Source organism: Lepisosteus platostomus, chromosome 4 (assembly GCF_059453375.1).
Source record: "Lepisosteus platostomus isolate fLepPlt1 chromosome 4, fLepPlt1.hap1, whole genome shotgun sequence".
Lineage (NCBI taxonomy): Eukaryota > Metazoa > Chordata > Actinopteri > Semionotiformes > Lepisosteidae > Lepisosteus > Lepisosteus platostomus.
The window spans coordinates 8,013,033-8,028,497 of record NC_142614.1 but is presented as its reverse complement, the minus strand read 5'-3'; the positions used below and the strand labels follow the sequence as shown (position 1 = coordinate 8,028,497).

The 15,465-nt window shown below is 46.6% G+C and overlaps 1 protein-coding gene across 2 annotated transcripts; it reads left to right on the top strand.

The window, feature by feature from the left end:
• The first annotated feature begins 412 nt into the window (after nucleotides 1-412).
• Nucleotides 413-15,465, top strand: LOC148672390 (receptor-type tyrosine-protein phosphatase eta). Of its 2 annotated transcripts, none has more exons than XM_088628101.1 (11): nucleotides 413-538; nucleotides 1,010-1,074; nucleotides 4,148-4,507; nucleotides 5,954-6,202; nucleotides 7,574-7,840; nucleotides 10,026-10,307; nucleotides 11,226-11,483; nucleotides 12,361-12,633; nucleotides 13,548-13,639; nucleotides 14,480-14,580; nucleotides 14,963-15,465. In XM_088628101.1, the coding sequence occupies exons 2-10, from the start codon at nucleotides 1,050-1,052 to the stop codon at nucleotides 14,555-14,557; spliced, it is 1,884 nt and encodes a 627-aa protein (XP_088484227.1). In that variant the 5' UTR covers nucleotides 413-538; nucleotides 1,010-1,049; the 3' UTR covers nucleotides 14,558-14,580; nucleotides 14,963-15,465. The 2 variants fall into 2 exon arrangements, with proteins under 2 accessions (XP_088484227.1, XP_088484226.1); XM_088628100.1 differs by having other exon boundaries at nucleotides 4,145-4,507.

Here is a 15,465-nt window from a genome sequence, read left to right as displayed (position 1 = left end):
CTTTCAATTCCTCTCCACCTCAATTCAATTCAATTTATTTTTATATAGCGCCTTTCACAACAAGGTTGCCCCAAGGCCTCGATCTCACCCCCCTCACAGCTCCATATAGTCGCAAAAAAAAGGAGCTGTGACTTTCTTAATTTGTTTGCTGCCCAGATCAGACCAGGAATGATGGTGCAGCACAATTTCTAGAAAGCAAACTTACAGGCTTTGAACATTTAGAGGCACACAAATGAAGCCGCTGGTGCTGTCAAGGCTAGAGTACTTTGCACTAATTGACTTATATGACTATGCATGTTTACCAACTGTATCGAATTTGGTTATCTTCAGTGTTAGTTGCTCCTCTGAATGGGTTACTTGTGTACAAATGCATACAGAACATAGGAGGACGCCACTGGGTTCCTTGTCTGAAGATCAGGAACATGCAAATCACACATCTGAAAGCTAACCAGAATGAGGAAGTGGGGCAAAGAGAGAATCATAACATAGCACCCTCAGCTTACAACAGAATCATAGAGTCAGCACAGCAGACACACTGGTGAGTCTATCTTAAAAATTATTATCATTATTATTATTATTATTATTATTATTATTATTATTATTATAATTATTATTATTATATGATAATAGCTTTTCAAGGCAGTATTAAGAGGCTACAGTAGAAAAGATAGTATTTCACTTCAAAACTGTTATGTGTATTCTGGAAATTCTGAAACTTAATTCAGAAAAGTTCATTTAAAATCACAGCTGTGCTGTGTCTTGTGAAGAGAAAGGGTTTTACACGGGTCACCTGGAGAGGAACGTCGTCTCTTTGTGTGCAAAGCTGATTTCCTAAGCGTAACCGCAGGAAGGTAATGGCGGGCGTGTGTCCGAAGATGCACGGTTTCGATGCAGACAGTGGACATGGGACGTTTTTGGAGAGCTGAGACAAGAAGAGTTGGGGAGAGGAAACTGGGGTGGGTGGGCCGGCGCAGGCATCATCCTTTACTGTCCACATCTGTGTTCCCAGATCAGGCTTGTAACCCCTGGGTGACTGCTGGGCAGCGATCATGAAGGTCCCTCTCCTGCTGGCGGGTGAGTGTCTGAGACCTGAAGTCTGGGTGGAAATCCTGTCTCCTGCAGGTGAAAGAGCAGAAGGGAGGGAGATAATGAGAATCACTGCACAGGGGACTGACCGACAGGGTGAAAGGTGGTGGGGAAGTAAAATGTCTTTTCTTGAGCTCCTCCTGCTCGTGTCTAATCGGAGCCTCAGTCTGGTCTCCATTTCTGGTCTCCTTTCATTCAGAGGTTTGCTCTTTTCCATCGCTCTCGTGCTGTGGTTCGCAGACCTGGCCGTGGGGAGTAGTGTCTTTGCTGCTTTTCATTCAGCTCAGCCCTCAATCTCCAGTGCTGATTCATGACTCTGCTGTCCTGTTTGTTTGATAAGACTTTTAAATGTTTAATGTTTAAACAAGTTTAGTGTCTACGTTTGCCCCACTTCGTGGACACAGAACTCCACCTGATTTACTTAAATCTCTTAACCAAGGTTCATGCAACTAGTTGTTATGGGAATAAGGTATTGAACATTGACCTGTTTGTACTTACCTCTGACTAAACAGCTCTTACTAACTGGATCAATTGGTGAACAGACCCAGTGTGAATGACTCTCTGTCAGACTCGCAGACTCGCCCACGGTGAGCTTTTTAACCAATTGGTCACATTTCAGGCAAGACATTTGAAATTGATACAAGCTTGATTTTTAATCACAAATCATACTGGACCAGAGTTGGGGGCTCCTTGCTTATGCGCTGGTTTAAGGGGTGTTTCTGCTAGGTAAAATGTACTTTGTGGGACTGCTTTGGCAACACTGCTCAGATGAGGCAAATAAAGAGCCGTGTCATTGAATTGAACCAACTGAGAAAGACCGAGGAGGCAGGTGGGTAAAAGGCAATGTTATCTGTTCTCTTAGAGGCATCTTTGTCCACAGTGCCACCTCACAGTTTCTACACTGAAGTATCACAGGTAACTGTGACGAGCCTATGAAGTGCTCTTTAAAACCTATTATAAAGAGCGGGATTCAGAATGGACCAGGTATTTATGATCCTATACTGGAATCATGCCATACAATAACCTTCTGAATTAAGGCTTCCTGCACATAACATGTTAGACAGTGAGTAAGAGCCAGATAATTGCATGACTTTCTAATTGAAACAATCTCAGTCATGATTTAACAACACATCATGAAATCAGGACAGGACATTCTGCTGCAGGACATGTCCAGCAGCTCACCAGTGCTGGGGCTCAGGACAGACAGTGCGGAGGCTCTTTTCCTGTTGTTTTTCCCTTTTTTAAGCGCTCTGCAGATATTTAAAAGATGCAAATGCGATATTTAAGCCGAGTTCATTTTAATACACAGACAGGGCGAATGAGGAATCTCGAGCTATGCAAAAAACACCAAGGGGAAAAAACAGTTTTGAAATATACTGTTATGTGGAGTGAGACATGTTATAGAAGACCCAGGAGCAGGCAAAGTAAACAGGAAGGGGGGAGGGGGGGGGTTGTTATATTAATAGAAAGGCAAATACTGGCTTAGTAGCACCAAAATAATGAATAAAATAAACTTTCAGTAGGATGTAACTTTTGATTGTGTGCAGTTCTTCTCATTGCCATTGGAGGAGGGTACTGGAATCCAGTTTTGACTTGCTCCAAGCCTGCTGCCATGAGCTGTAGCAGATCTCTTGGTATTGTACCAGCCCAGTAGCTAGCTTGTTCGTTATTCATGAGGCTGAGCCGGCTTCCAGGGGAGCTTAGGAGCTCCATTCAGTCTGGTGATCTGTGCAAGATGGCTGCCGCCCTGCGAGCTCCCATTCGTTCCTGTTTCTTTCTTTATTTCATGTTGTTTTTTGTACTGCTAACTGCACATTCTGTTTGCCCGGTGATCCGATATGACCGACAAACACTTATGGACATATGGGTTGAAGTAGTTCAGGTGGGGAGCTGCGTCAGCATGCGTAGGCTGCAAAGGAACAAGAAATAGGTTTACTCAATGCTGAAAAGAGAAGAAAAGAAACACAACGTTTCGGCCATGGAGCCTTCTTCAGGTGTCTTCTGAAGAAGGCTCCATGGCCGAAACGTTGTGTTTTTTCTTCTCTTTTCAGCATGGAATAAACCTATTCCTTGTTCCTTATGGACATATGATCGACTATTGGCACAGTTACATTTACACCAATATGAACTGTCGACTATACATAATGCATTGCAGACACCCTTGATATGTAGCAGTTCTATTTATATTGAATTTTTTAAATTTAATTTTTATTGCACTATTATAATGTAACTTTAACTTTTAATTTTGTGATTTTTATTTTTATTTCCCCCCGGTGAGCTCTCAGAAAAGACATTTCATTGCCAGCAATTACTGCTGCACGCTGTATTGCGGTGCATTTGATAAATAACCTTTGGCTGATTGGTCCCCCCTACATGTCCAGATATGGAGTGGTCAGTCTCCTTGTTTATTTAAGTATATGGGATTTAGACATAATGTGGCTGTTGCATAATTCTAATTATTTAGTAGTTCTTTGTCCTCCTCTTTTGGGGAGCATTCTTCTCCTGAGGGCACATTGGATTACCCTGGGGTGTGGGTCATCCTGTTGCTTCTCCAAAGGAGTGGCAAATCAGCAGACAACTGTATCTGTGCAATCCCCACCAACAGATTAGAGGTGCTTAACCCCAGTGTGCAGCATCTGTACCTGTGTGAGAGAGAGAATACAGTCTAGTGACATGCAGAATTGAACAGAGCATTAACTATGTATGTAGTCGGACTTAAGAAAGGATCAAAGATCCTAAAATTGCCAGGGGAAAAGTATTTTGTTCTTGATTAATCCGGGGAGTGTTATTAAAATATAAATCAAGGTAGGCACATGTACAGTAGGTATTTGATTCCTTATGGAGGGGAATCTTCTTAGTGTTCTTAATCCTCCACTCAAGGTTTCACATGAGTCTTCTGGTCTGGATTTCACTGTTGACCAGCCTGTTGAAGTCCAGTGGGCTGACTTTGCCGTAACCTTTGAGGACCTTGGATCATAAAGACCTGAGGGGACGATGCTGTAGCTGGGCTCGTGCAGGAGCCTGACGCCTCCCTGTCTCTCTGTGTGTCGTCGCCCAGCAGCGCTGTGGATCTCCGGCCTCGCCGAGCGCCAGTACTTCCTGCAGAGCAACGGCTCAGAGTGGGAGGTGGCGCTCGAGCACTGCAGGTTGTGCTTCCAGGACCTGGTGACCGTCACGACCGACAACATCCCAATCCTGGCCAGGAACCTCACCAACAACACCTGGATCGGGCTCCGCAATGACCTCGACGGGCCCATGGAGTGGACCAACTGGTCCAACGGGGACCCGCTCACCTTCCAAAACTGGTACCCGGGCCGACCCTCAATGAACGATACCAGGGAGGTCTGCATTCACTTCCTGCCCTCCGGGCTTTGGTACGATGAGACCTGTGACCAGCTGTACCCCTACATCTGCTATGCAGGTAACGCGGAGAGAGGGGAGCCAATGCCTCTGTGCACCCTGGGGAATGAGGAGAAGGAGTGGTGTGTTTTGGGGGTTTTATGTTGGTGGCTTTTCTCCCTTAGTGATTAAATGCCCTCTCTACAAGAACAGAATCATATACAATACTAGTTCAGGTGGGTAGCTGCGTCAGCATGTGTAGGCTGCAAAGGAACAAGTAATAGGTTTATTCCATGCTGAAAAAAAAGGAGAAAGAGAACACAACGTTTCGGCCGTGGAGCCTTCTTCAGGTGTATGCTATCAAGCCACATGTCGCCATACATCAGCAGGGCACTACAATAGCACTAAATTCTGCTACTGCTAGGATTGATTTCTAGTGACGCGCACAAGGTATTGATTGTGCTGTGGTATGGATTAAAACCAATCATACACTAAGTATAGAAAAAACATACTTCAAAGCTTAGCTTCCTGCTTAGGAAAGCAGATTTCCAAGTCGCCTTTCGTATCTTTCCCAAAAGTGATGGCATCTTGTTGATCAAGTAATAATAATAATAATTATAATAATTGCTTACACTTATATAGCGCTTTTCTGGACACTCCACTCAAAGCGCTTTACAGGTAATGGGGACTCCCCTCCACCACCACCAATGTGCAGCATCCACCTGGATGATGTGACGGCAGCCATAGTGCGCCAGAACGCTCACCACACATCAGCTATCAGTGGGGAGGAGAGCAGAGTAATGTAGCCAATTCATAGAGGGGGATTATTAGGAGGCCATGATTGATAAGGGCCAATGGGAAATTTGGCCAAGACACCGGGGTAGGCGAGTAGGCGAGCCTTTGTATCTCCCTCTAATCCAGGGAAGCCCAGCTCCAGAAATTGGAGTCGAGACCGCTGTTATCACCTCTTTCCCTACTGCATGCTGGCTGCGGTTGGGTTGGGAGCTGGGAGAAGTTGGTCCCGTCAAAACAACGAGGAGCTGATTTCCACTGCAAAGAGCCAACTTGGATTGAAAGTCCTCTGACATGCCAGCTCTCCTGGTTCAGGATTGCCTGTGCCTGTCCCAGGCTGAGGAATGTTCTTCCCAGAGGAATTAGGGAACTTCGATCATGCCTTAAATCTCATTTCTCTCACCTAGTATTTTCAACAGTTTAAGACTTTCCAGGATTTTAGTTTGTAGTTTTGTATCCAGGTTTCACTTTTATCATAATAATACAGCCATTTACAGCACTATAGTACAATACAGCTTGTTGTGGTTTGTTAGAGTCTACGTTAGTATCCCACAGTTCACAATGGTTTATAGATATTTATTACAGTGCAAGACAGGTTACTATGGCATTAGAGCATTCATAATACACTGTGGTTATAGATCCAGTACTTCCCCTTACAGGAACAATTGCAGATAGCCATAAAAATGAAACCCACAGGGTTTTTCTCCAAAAACGCTCTCTGTCTCTCTCCACACAGACCGGTTTTATGGGAATTTGTCGGTGTTCAACATCTCAGAGCACAACGCTTCCCTGAGCTGGACTCCTGGGCCGGGCATGATCAACCAGTACAGGGTGGAAGTCACGGGCAACACCAGCCAGGTCCACAACACCACCAACCTGACCCTGCGGGTCGACTCCCTGACCCCGGGGAGCCTGTACAAGTTCCAGGTCTTCCCGGTGAAGTGCGAGCGGGTCCTCAATCCAGAGAACGCGTCCATCTACACAAGTAAGTCCTTGCGCCTGCTGGATTGTGGGTAACAACAGCAAACTCTAAGGGGGGGAGAGAAGGGGCTCTTTAATGAGTGTGGTCAAGTTTAAGGCAGAAAGGTCACAAGCACAACGAGCCCCGGTCAGGAAATCCAGCCGAGTCGGGTGCTCAGTAGCACTCAGTAGCACTCAGTAGAGATCTGAAGATCTCGCCTAGCTGTGTTTGGAAAGCCAGGGCATCAGATTCAGTAAGAGGGAAGATATGCTTGTTCCAGACCCCCGCAACTGTTTGTGTAAGGAAGTGCCTCCTGTTCTTGGTTATTAATGCACTTCCCTGTAGTTTCGCTTGACTTCAGGCTTGAGGATGCTGAAGGCTCAAGTCCTTCCCAGCACCTCCCGTTCTGTCCTCTGTACGAGACTAAAGAGATTTGGTTCCTTTAGCCCATTAGTGCTGCAGGATTTGTGTTCCTTTCCACACTGAGCCCAGTCCTTCCAGGAGTGATTCTCCTCTTGCTGAGAGACTGCAGACCCTCGGCAGCCAAGGCAGCCCCACTGTCTGGCAGCTGATCTCTCCCTCTCTTCGGCAGCGTGTTAACGGGTTGTGTGTTTCTCTGTAGCGGGGGCGGCATGGCCCCAGCGCCCTAGATCTGAGGCATTTGCATGTTTTTGGACGTTATTATGCAAACACTGGCTCCAGCTCCAGAGGCGAATACACGCAAGAGCACCACCAATAAAAATCATTAACACCAGCTACTCCAGGGGAACCAGGAGATGTGTGTGTGCCTGCTGCCGGTCTATACCACTGCCTCTATTTCTGTCCCTCCGTCTCCAAGTCTGATGTTTCGGAGTATTGCATTAATCCCCACTTAATTAATATAGTTGATGGGTAATTAATCACCAATGAATTATCACTATACTGTAAAAAGGCGCCTTCGGATGAGATGTAAAACCAAAGTCCTGACTCTTCACGGTCATTAAAAATCCCAAGGTGTGTCTCAAAAAGAGTAAATGTCCCCCCTGGCCCTTACCATCATGGCCTCCTAATAATCCCCCTCTCTGAACTGGCTCCATCACTCTGTTCTCCTCCCCACTGAGAGCTGGTGTGTGGGGAGTGTACTGGTGTATTTTGGCTGCCATCACATAACCCAGGATGCATTGTTATTAATAATAGTATAATAATAATAAAGAGGTGTGGAGTCAGGATTCTTTTTGCCAGATCTGGGAGAATCCTGATAAGGAGCTGTACCCTGGATTCAGACCTGGTCCTGTGGTTTGTCGGTTCTTGGTACTGATTGCACATGTGCAGTTTGCGACGCGAGATTTCTCGTGTTGCAGGGGCTCGTGCCCTCATCTCTCTCTCTCTTTCCCCTCCCCTTCTGCTCTCACGTAGAGCCCGAATGCGTCACAAATCTCGCGGTGAGCTCGCAAACGCAGAACCTCATCGCCCTGACGTGGAGCGCCCCCATCGGCAACAGAGACAAGTACCGAGTGGAGGTGGACAGCGAGGGTGTGACCAATTTCACGGCTCTCCTTACTGTCGAAGAGCAGGTCACCGTGCGTAACCTCACGCCTGGGGGGTTCTACACCTTCCAGGTCATCGCGCTGGTGGCGGACTGCTCCATTGAGGGGGACCCAGTCAACATATCAGCCTTCACCAGTAAGACAGCCCTTCTACACATGATCGGCAGTAGGCATCGTATTGAACAAGTAATAGGTTTATTCCATGCTGAAAAAAAGAAGAAAGAGAACACAACGTTTCGGCCGTGGAGCCTTCTTCAGGTGTGAGAGAGACAGGGCAGTAGGCAAAGGTAAAGTAGCGGGAGAACAAAGGTTGGGAGGGAGGAGGAGTGAGAGGCGGGAGCAGGGGACAGAAAGAGAGGCCAATCAAGAGGTGTGAAGTCCGAATGGGTGCAGAGAGGTGTGAAATGAAACTTCCAATGAAACTTCCAATCGTATTGAGTCCGGCGGCAGGAAAAGAGAGTCGACGTTCCACCTAAAGCCACAAGAGGGCGCCCCAAAGCCCTGTGCAAACTTAAAGGACATGGCATGAGAAAAAATAACTATTTCATACAGCACCTTTAAAAGTTGCTTCTCAAAGCACACAATAAGAGTAGATAGCGCAATTACAGTAAGGGTTTGGAATGCAGTAAGAAAGCAAAGGGGCAGGTACAGAACCAGTTAAATAAAAGTGCCCAGTGAAGGTGACTCTCTGATATTCTTAAGGGTAGAATTCCAGAGCTTTGGGGTACAGCACCAGAAAGTCCAGATTATGGCCAAGCTATGCAGAGCCTAGTAAGTGAGCACGACACCTGACAGGAACCCAGTGAATGGACTCCAGTACAGGAGTAATGTGATCACTTGCACACGATTTGGACAGGATTCTGGCTGCCGAATTCTGGACATAATGGAGTTTGTGCAATGTGAATTTAGATACCCCAGGGAGTAGGGCGTTACAGTAATCGATTTGAGACAGCTTTTCCGTAACAGTTGGCGACCACATAAGGCGTAGTCTGACAATATTTCTGAGGTGTAAGAATTATGTATTTACCATATGTTGCTCATGTCAACAGTAATGGGAGGTGCCGAGAAGCATGACTTCAGTTTTGTCACAGTTTACATGAATTAAATTTTGAGTCATCCTGGTTTTTTTGGCAGAGATGGAATTAAACAGATTTGAGTATCATCAGCAAAGAAATGATCTTTTAGTCTGTGTGATCTTAATAGCTGACCAAGTGGGAGCATGTACATGCTGAACAGTAGGGGGCCCAGTATTGAGCCCTGAGGAACACCAAGACTTAATGAGCCCAACCTCAGAACTGAAATCCCCAAAAGAGACAAAATGTTGGCGATTATTAAGGTAAGAGTCGAAGCATTTAAGAACAATGTGCGACACTCCAAACTCATTCTCAAAACGAGAAAGTAAGATGTCACTGTTAACAGTATCAAAAACAGCACTGAGGTCAAGGAGAATAAGGATAGAAAGGGAACTAGAATCAGAAGCCATAAGAAGATTGTTAGTGACTTTAGCCAGTTTCTGTGCTATGTAATTGTCTGAAACCGGAACGGAGGGGTTATTTGCAATGAGAAGGTTATTTAACTGAATTGTAACAGCACATTCCAACATTTTTAGAAGAAAAGGTAAGTTGGATATAGGGCGAAAAATGTTTAGGTTGTCCAGCGCCATATTATTTTTGGGGGGCACAGGGGTAACTGCAGCTGTTTCAAAGACTGTTGGTACCACACCAGTACTCAAAGACGCATTTATTATACTGAGGGCAACAGGGCCCAGAATAGAGAGCCAGGATGGAATAAAAAAGCAGGGAGAATGGGATCTAACAGACTGGTGGTGGAGTTCATATATAAAACCAGTTTACTGAGGCATGCAGAGTCAAGCAGAGGGAAACCTGACAGAGGAGAGCCATCGAAACTAGGCCTGCAGAGAGGAGGAGTGAAGGTAACGTGGTGAAGAGATTGAGATGCCAGATGTGGTCAATCTTGGAGCTAAAACTCTAAAAATGTGTTGCAGAGTTGGGTTGAGGCAGGTAATGTGGTGGGGCAGTTTGGCTTCAGCAGTCTGGAGAACAGGTGTCTGGGATTATTATGGTTATTTGGGATTGTTATGGTTGTTCTCCATGGTACACTGGCATCCCCATTTGAGGAATTAGGAAACGACGCACCTCTTGAGGCAATACTAATTAAAGAATTAGTCCTGCTTAAGAGCTTTTCGCCTCAGTTCTCCTCCTGATCAGTTTCCCCCTGGGCTGTGTTCAGGTGAAAGATTGTCGCTGTGTGTCCGTGTGCTGTCGCCTCTCTTCGGAACGCTCTTTTTCCTCCCCGCGCAGGGCCCGGAGCGGTCAGGAACGCCGAAGTCTCGGAAAGCCGAGCGGAATCGGTGAATATCAGCTGGTCGAGGCCTGTTGGGAACAGCTCGTGGTTCAGGGTGGAGGTGCAGGAGGTGCAGGTGCCCTCTCCCATCCCCTGCTACAAGAATTCCACCATCGTCAGCGATCTGAGTGTGGTCATGAGTGGGCTCACGCCGGGGAGCAAGTACAATTTCACCATCGTGGCGTTCATCCCCAACACCACGCTGGAGGGAGATCCTGTGTGGGTTGTGGGCTACACAGGTGAGTAACACGGGAGGTTCCTTCTCCAGTAACGCGCTGCAGTTCACACCCTGATGAACCAAGACACGGCATAGTGGGCGCCCAGAGAGCTGTTGTGTCAGAAGTTATAGGGAGAAACGGTTTCAGATCGAGAGTTCTGAGTCTACCCATCGTTACCCTGCCTGCTTCATTCTGTGTATCCTTCTGCCTGGTTAAAATGAGGAAACTACATTTCAGTCGAAAGGGGAACACTGAGCAATTAGCTTGCCTCTCCGAATTTAGAGGGGCACGCCAAGCACACAGCCTACTGTCTTTTTGTCTGGGAAAGGTCTGATTCCTTTGGAATTTCCTGTAGAAGGAGGATAGAGCAGAAAGATTAATTCTGTGTTACACGCAGTAAAAAAAGCGTCTGGGGTTTGTTTTCCCAGGGTAGTTAGCAATATGCAAAAGATCCCAGTCAGTAGTGATGTGGCACCCCCAACGTTCACTGTAGAACGAGCACACCAGGGCCTGTGCGGTTCACAGAGCAATGAAACCATACACTGCACTCCCCAGTTATATCAATCCATGTATTTTCTAACCGCTTCATCCAAATCAGGGTGACGGGGGTGCCAGAGCCTATCCCAGGAAGCAACAGACACAAGGCAGGATACACATTGAACAGAACACTATTCCATCACAGTGCACACACAGTGACACAAGCACACACACTCACTGAGCTAGGACCAATTTTCCTAGAAGCCAATTGATCGGAGCACCCAGAGGAAACCCATGGGAACACAGGAAGAACATGCGAACTCCACACAGACAGCACCCCAGGCCCAGAATTGAACCCAGGGCCCCAGTGCTGTGAGGCAGCAATGCTCCCCACTGCGCCACCTTGCCGCTCACACCCCACTAAAAGCGCTGTTGAATTTGTTGCCCTTGTGTCTCATGCAGTTCCTGACCCGGTCACCAATGTTAATACGCTCACCACTAGTGACTCAATAACTGTGCTGTGGGGCAAACCGGCAAATGGAAGCTACTACTCCTACGAAGTCACTCTGGACGGCTGCATGGAGTGTGGTGTGAATACCTCATGGTTGAACACCACATTCCAGAACCTGAAATCAGGAAAGAACTACACTATCACCATCTTCACTCATGTCGAAGACTACTCCCTTCCAAGCAATGATGTGAAAATATGGGCGATCACCAGTAAGTTCAACAAATCCACGGGCAGTGCACCTTCATGTGCACAAGGGGGAACTCATTGAATACATGCAAACATTGTTTATTCGTTTGGGCCCATATTTCCTTTTACTTTTGTCTGGTATCAGCAGTGTTTTTTTAATCTTCCAGAGCAGCCTGACGCCTCCTGGAGATAATCACTCAGCTGTGACACAAAGTTGACTTGTGCTACTAGACTGCTATTACTTTTGTTACCCAATGCCCAGCATCAACTCGCTCAGAATTACTTCCCTAAATTGCTCCGAGACCGAGGGATTAAAATAAATATACGGTCTGTTGTGCTGTTGGAACAGCTGGTGGGCTGAAGCCCTTCTCAAGTGGAGAAGAGGGTTATAGCAGTGGACTCAACCCACTACCTTGGTGAACACTATTGGGTTCTTCCTTCTAGCCCTTAGAAAGTATCTCTTTTCGGGTGTTGTTATGTTCTATAAAAAGACTTTCTGGATCGATCCTTGGCGTTGGCGGGACCTGCAGAGTCAGTAGAGTCTGCAGTGTTAAAGAATGTCATCTTTAACTTTGTTGACCACTTTTATTATTTCCTTTCTTTTGCCGTGTAAAAGGCAGATAGCTCTGAGGACTACAGTTCCAGTAGATCGTTTCTACTCGCCTTCATGGGAGACAAGCGCTCCAATCTGGCAGGGCAGGGAAGCAGGGGTTCCAGTACTTGCCATAAAATAGCACAGGTCGGTGCAGTAACAGCACAGGCTCAATGAACATCCAAAAGCAATTCTAATCAGAAAGGCCCTGAATCACCAGTTCAAGCACCAGTCAACGCAAACAGAAGGTGTCGTTATGAGTTTTCTCTGAGGTCTTGTCTTCATAGATTTTTTTTACTTCCTCTTAGGACCTGTAAAGCCAGGAAACATCACATTTCAGGCTATCAACCTCCACAACGTGTCTCTGACATGGGAGGTGCCCGAAAAACTGCAGGGGGTCCCTGTCCAGTACTGCGTGAACTACAGCACCTCTTTCTGGGGCTATGGGGGTGTAAAGGTGGTGTCCAACAACAGCGCCACAGTGGAGAGTCTCACGTCAGGCACCAAGTACATCTTCTCGGTCCAAACCTTGGTCAGCGACCTGCCACTGAGTGAAGCCACCGTGGGCTCAGTCTACACAGGTATGAGCCACATGGGTGTCTCAGTTGTTCTACAGAGTGGTCACCAATGAGAGGTCAGCCGTTCTCTCACTGCACCTGCTTCTCTGTAGTCCCGTTGAGCAGGGGTTTCCAAATCTGGTCCTGGGGGCCCACATGCGCTCTGCACCCCTTAATTGACTTGGTAACACAATTCACTTCTTAAACATGCTGGAGGTTGCTTTTTGTATTTCATTGGAATGCTAAAATGCCAAGCTGTTGAACAGGAGAAGCGGAACATTCCAATTATGCCACCTTCTAGCTCAATTTTGAACCCCTGCCACAGAGAACGAGCTCCCTGACTGTGATGTCCCCTTGAACCCCCACACTGCATGCTGTGATAAGAAAACCCCTTCCTTCTCGAAAGCACTAATCTCACCTGTCTGCTTATGGTGACCCCTTAAATGTTGCAAGACGGGGCTTTCCTGATCAGTCACCAAGATCTCTTCTCCTCCTCCTCCTCCCAGCTCAGATCCCAGCTGCCTAGCAGCTTAATTAAAGAGATAGACTTTTTTCTGGTGGGGGGGGGGGGGGGGGGGGGTCACAATAATGTAATTAATGTTGGGGAGAGTGGAGATTTCCTGCTGTAGAAGAGCTGCTTTAATGAGTACTGTCATTCTGGGGTGCCAGTTGGAAGCTCAGCTGAAAGGAGAGCCAGGAGATGTTGCTGCATCATGACGGCCCAGTTTTAAGGGTGGGAGGTGGGGGGAGTTGAGATTTACTTATAGTACTTCTACTTACTAGTTACGTGAAGTTACTACTTACTATCATAAAAGTAAGTTCTAGGGGTTTTGGTTGGGTATTTATTCCCATTTTGTCTTCAGGGATTTAAGGGAGCTGAAGATCCCATGGAAATTGTTCTATTGTTGGTTCCCTCACCCTTTGTTTGTTTCTGTTAGTGCCCAAAATTAAAAAGATGGGATTGATCATGCAGTGTACCTCAAATAAAATCTTGGAGTGTGAAAAAGTCCAAAAAGCAGCAATTGAAAAGGTAAGGGTATCTCTCTGCATTTGACCTCCTTTACTATCAGACCTTCCTTTGAATGCAACTAATAACTAACAGGGTCGCTGCTGTGTAGCCTGATTGTGCTGGATTTCAGAAACTGAGCAAGGTCTGAGCCAGGTCTGAAAGGAGATGGGGCAACCTTTGAGGAAAATTAGGTTGCTGCAATACATAGTGGCGGTGGACCTGCAGGGGGCGCTTTCCTTCTTGATCACAGTTTCCCAACACTGTAGGAGGTGCTCTTCTGCAGATGAGATCTTAATGACTAAAGTTAGATCCTTGGTTGCAAAATGTCCAGGCACTGCTCGTTAGAGTAGGGGTGTTCTGGCTAAATTCTACCCTGGGTGCGCACAACCTCGCCTACTTAAAGTTCCCACGTTATTTCACTCGGTGAGGAACGCTGAGGTGTGACACCCAGGATGGGGATACTGCAGTCCTGCACTGATGGATGAAGTGGGTGCCCTCCGGTGTGTGAGGTGTTTTGGGATCCTTTGAGATGAACAGCTGTACACCCATGGAATAAATTGTATTATTCCTGAAAGGCCGATCAAGTCTCTCGGGGTGCTACCCTTAAACCCCTGCCGAGTGACCATTTTACACTCAGTGGAGAAGACCGTGGCATGATTCCAGATACGGTCTCGACATGGTGTGAAGGGTCTCGGCGCGGAGATCAGGGTTTTTGCGAGCACGGCCTCGAAACCATTGGAAATGTGTTTGCAAAATGGGGTTTCAATACAGGTCTGATCCTGCAGGAGATCGCTTCTGCTCTGGCCTGGACTTTGTCCATGATTGTGTATTTCCTGCTTCTCTCTTGGTGTGCATGCGCAGGCCAGGGAGATGATACAGAGGAGGTTTGGAGACGGTGTGTTTTGGAAGTTGAATTGGCAGAAGAACCCGAATCTGTGACAGAGCGCGGAGAGCTTCTCCAGGTTGGAGCAGTATTCAAACTCGCCTTGTAGTTCAAGTAGGCGGCTGCATCAGCATGCACAGGCTGCAAAGGAACAAGTAATGGTTTATCTCCTGCTGAAAAGAGAAGAGATGAAGCACAACGTTTCGGCTGTGGAGTCTTCTTCGGGTGTCTTCACGTCAGCATTTCTTCTTCACACCCGAAGAAGGCTCCACAGCTGAAACGTTGTGCTTCCTTTCTCCTCTTTTCAGCAGGGGATAAACCTATTACTTGTTCCTTAAAACTAACGTGTTTTAATAGCGATATTATTTTGATCGCAACACTGTAGGGCTAACATGCATTCAGTTAAACCATCTGCGGACTGCGGATCTGCTAAATTATAATTGTGTCTGTAATTCAAACAGGATCCCAGGACATTTTACCATGAATTATCACAGCTATCTGGAACGGGATTTTCACAGATCCCTGTCTGAGGAAGAGGACACAGTTGACACATCCAAATCTTTGGAGCTTGTCTGCAGAAACTGCTTGTCCAGAAGAGCAACAGTTATCTACAAATATGCTTGCACAGCACGGTAATTACTTTGTTCAGATCGATGAAGCACTGAAATGTTTCTTTTTTTTATTCTGGGAGGGGTGAGGTACTGCTGTGTGTTGGGGGGTGGGGGGCTAAGTGGTTTATTTCTGTCAACTCAAAGTGCTTAATACTTTCCCCTTTGGAGCAAAACTGATCCTGAAGGTGGAATATAACCTCTGAGCATTTCAAGGAGAGGAGGGGAATAAAATGTATTGAATTAATGTATTTATCTCCACCAAAATTCCATGGTGTTCAGTCTGCCTCTGAGATGTTTCTTTCTTGAACGTTTTGACGATCTTCTGTGGGGAATTAAATTTTACTAGTGGCAAA

Bases quoted from the DNA above. Each gene is read 5' to 3' on its own strand.
- LOC148672390 (XM_088628100.1), top strand. From the start codon at position 1,050: ATGAAGGTCCCTCTCCTGCTGGCGG. The intron at 10,308-11,225 runs GTGAGTAACACG...TGTCTCATGCAG, and splicing joins GTGGGTTGTGGGCTACACAG to TTCCTGACCCGGTCACCAAT. The intron at 12,634-13,547 runs GTATGAGCCACA...TGTTTCTGTTAG, and splicing joins CGTGGGCTCAGTCTACACAG to TGCCCAAAATTAAAAAGATG.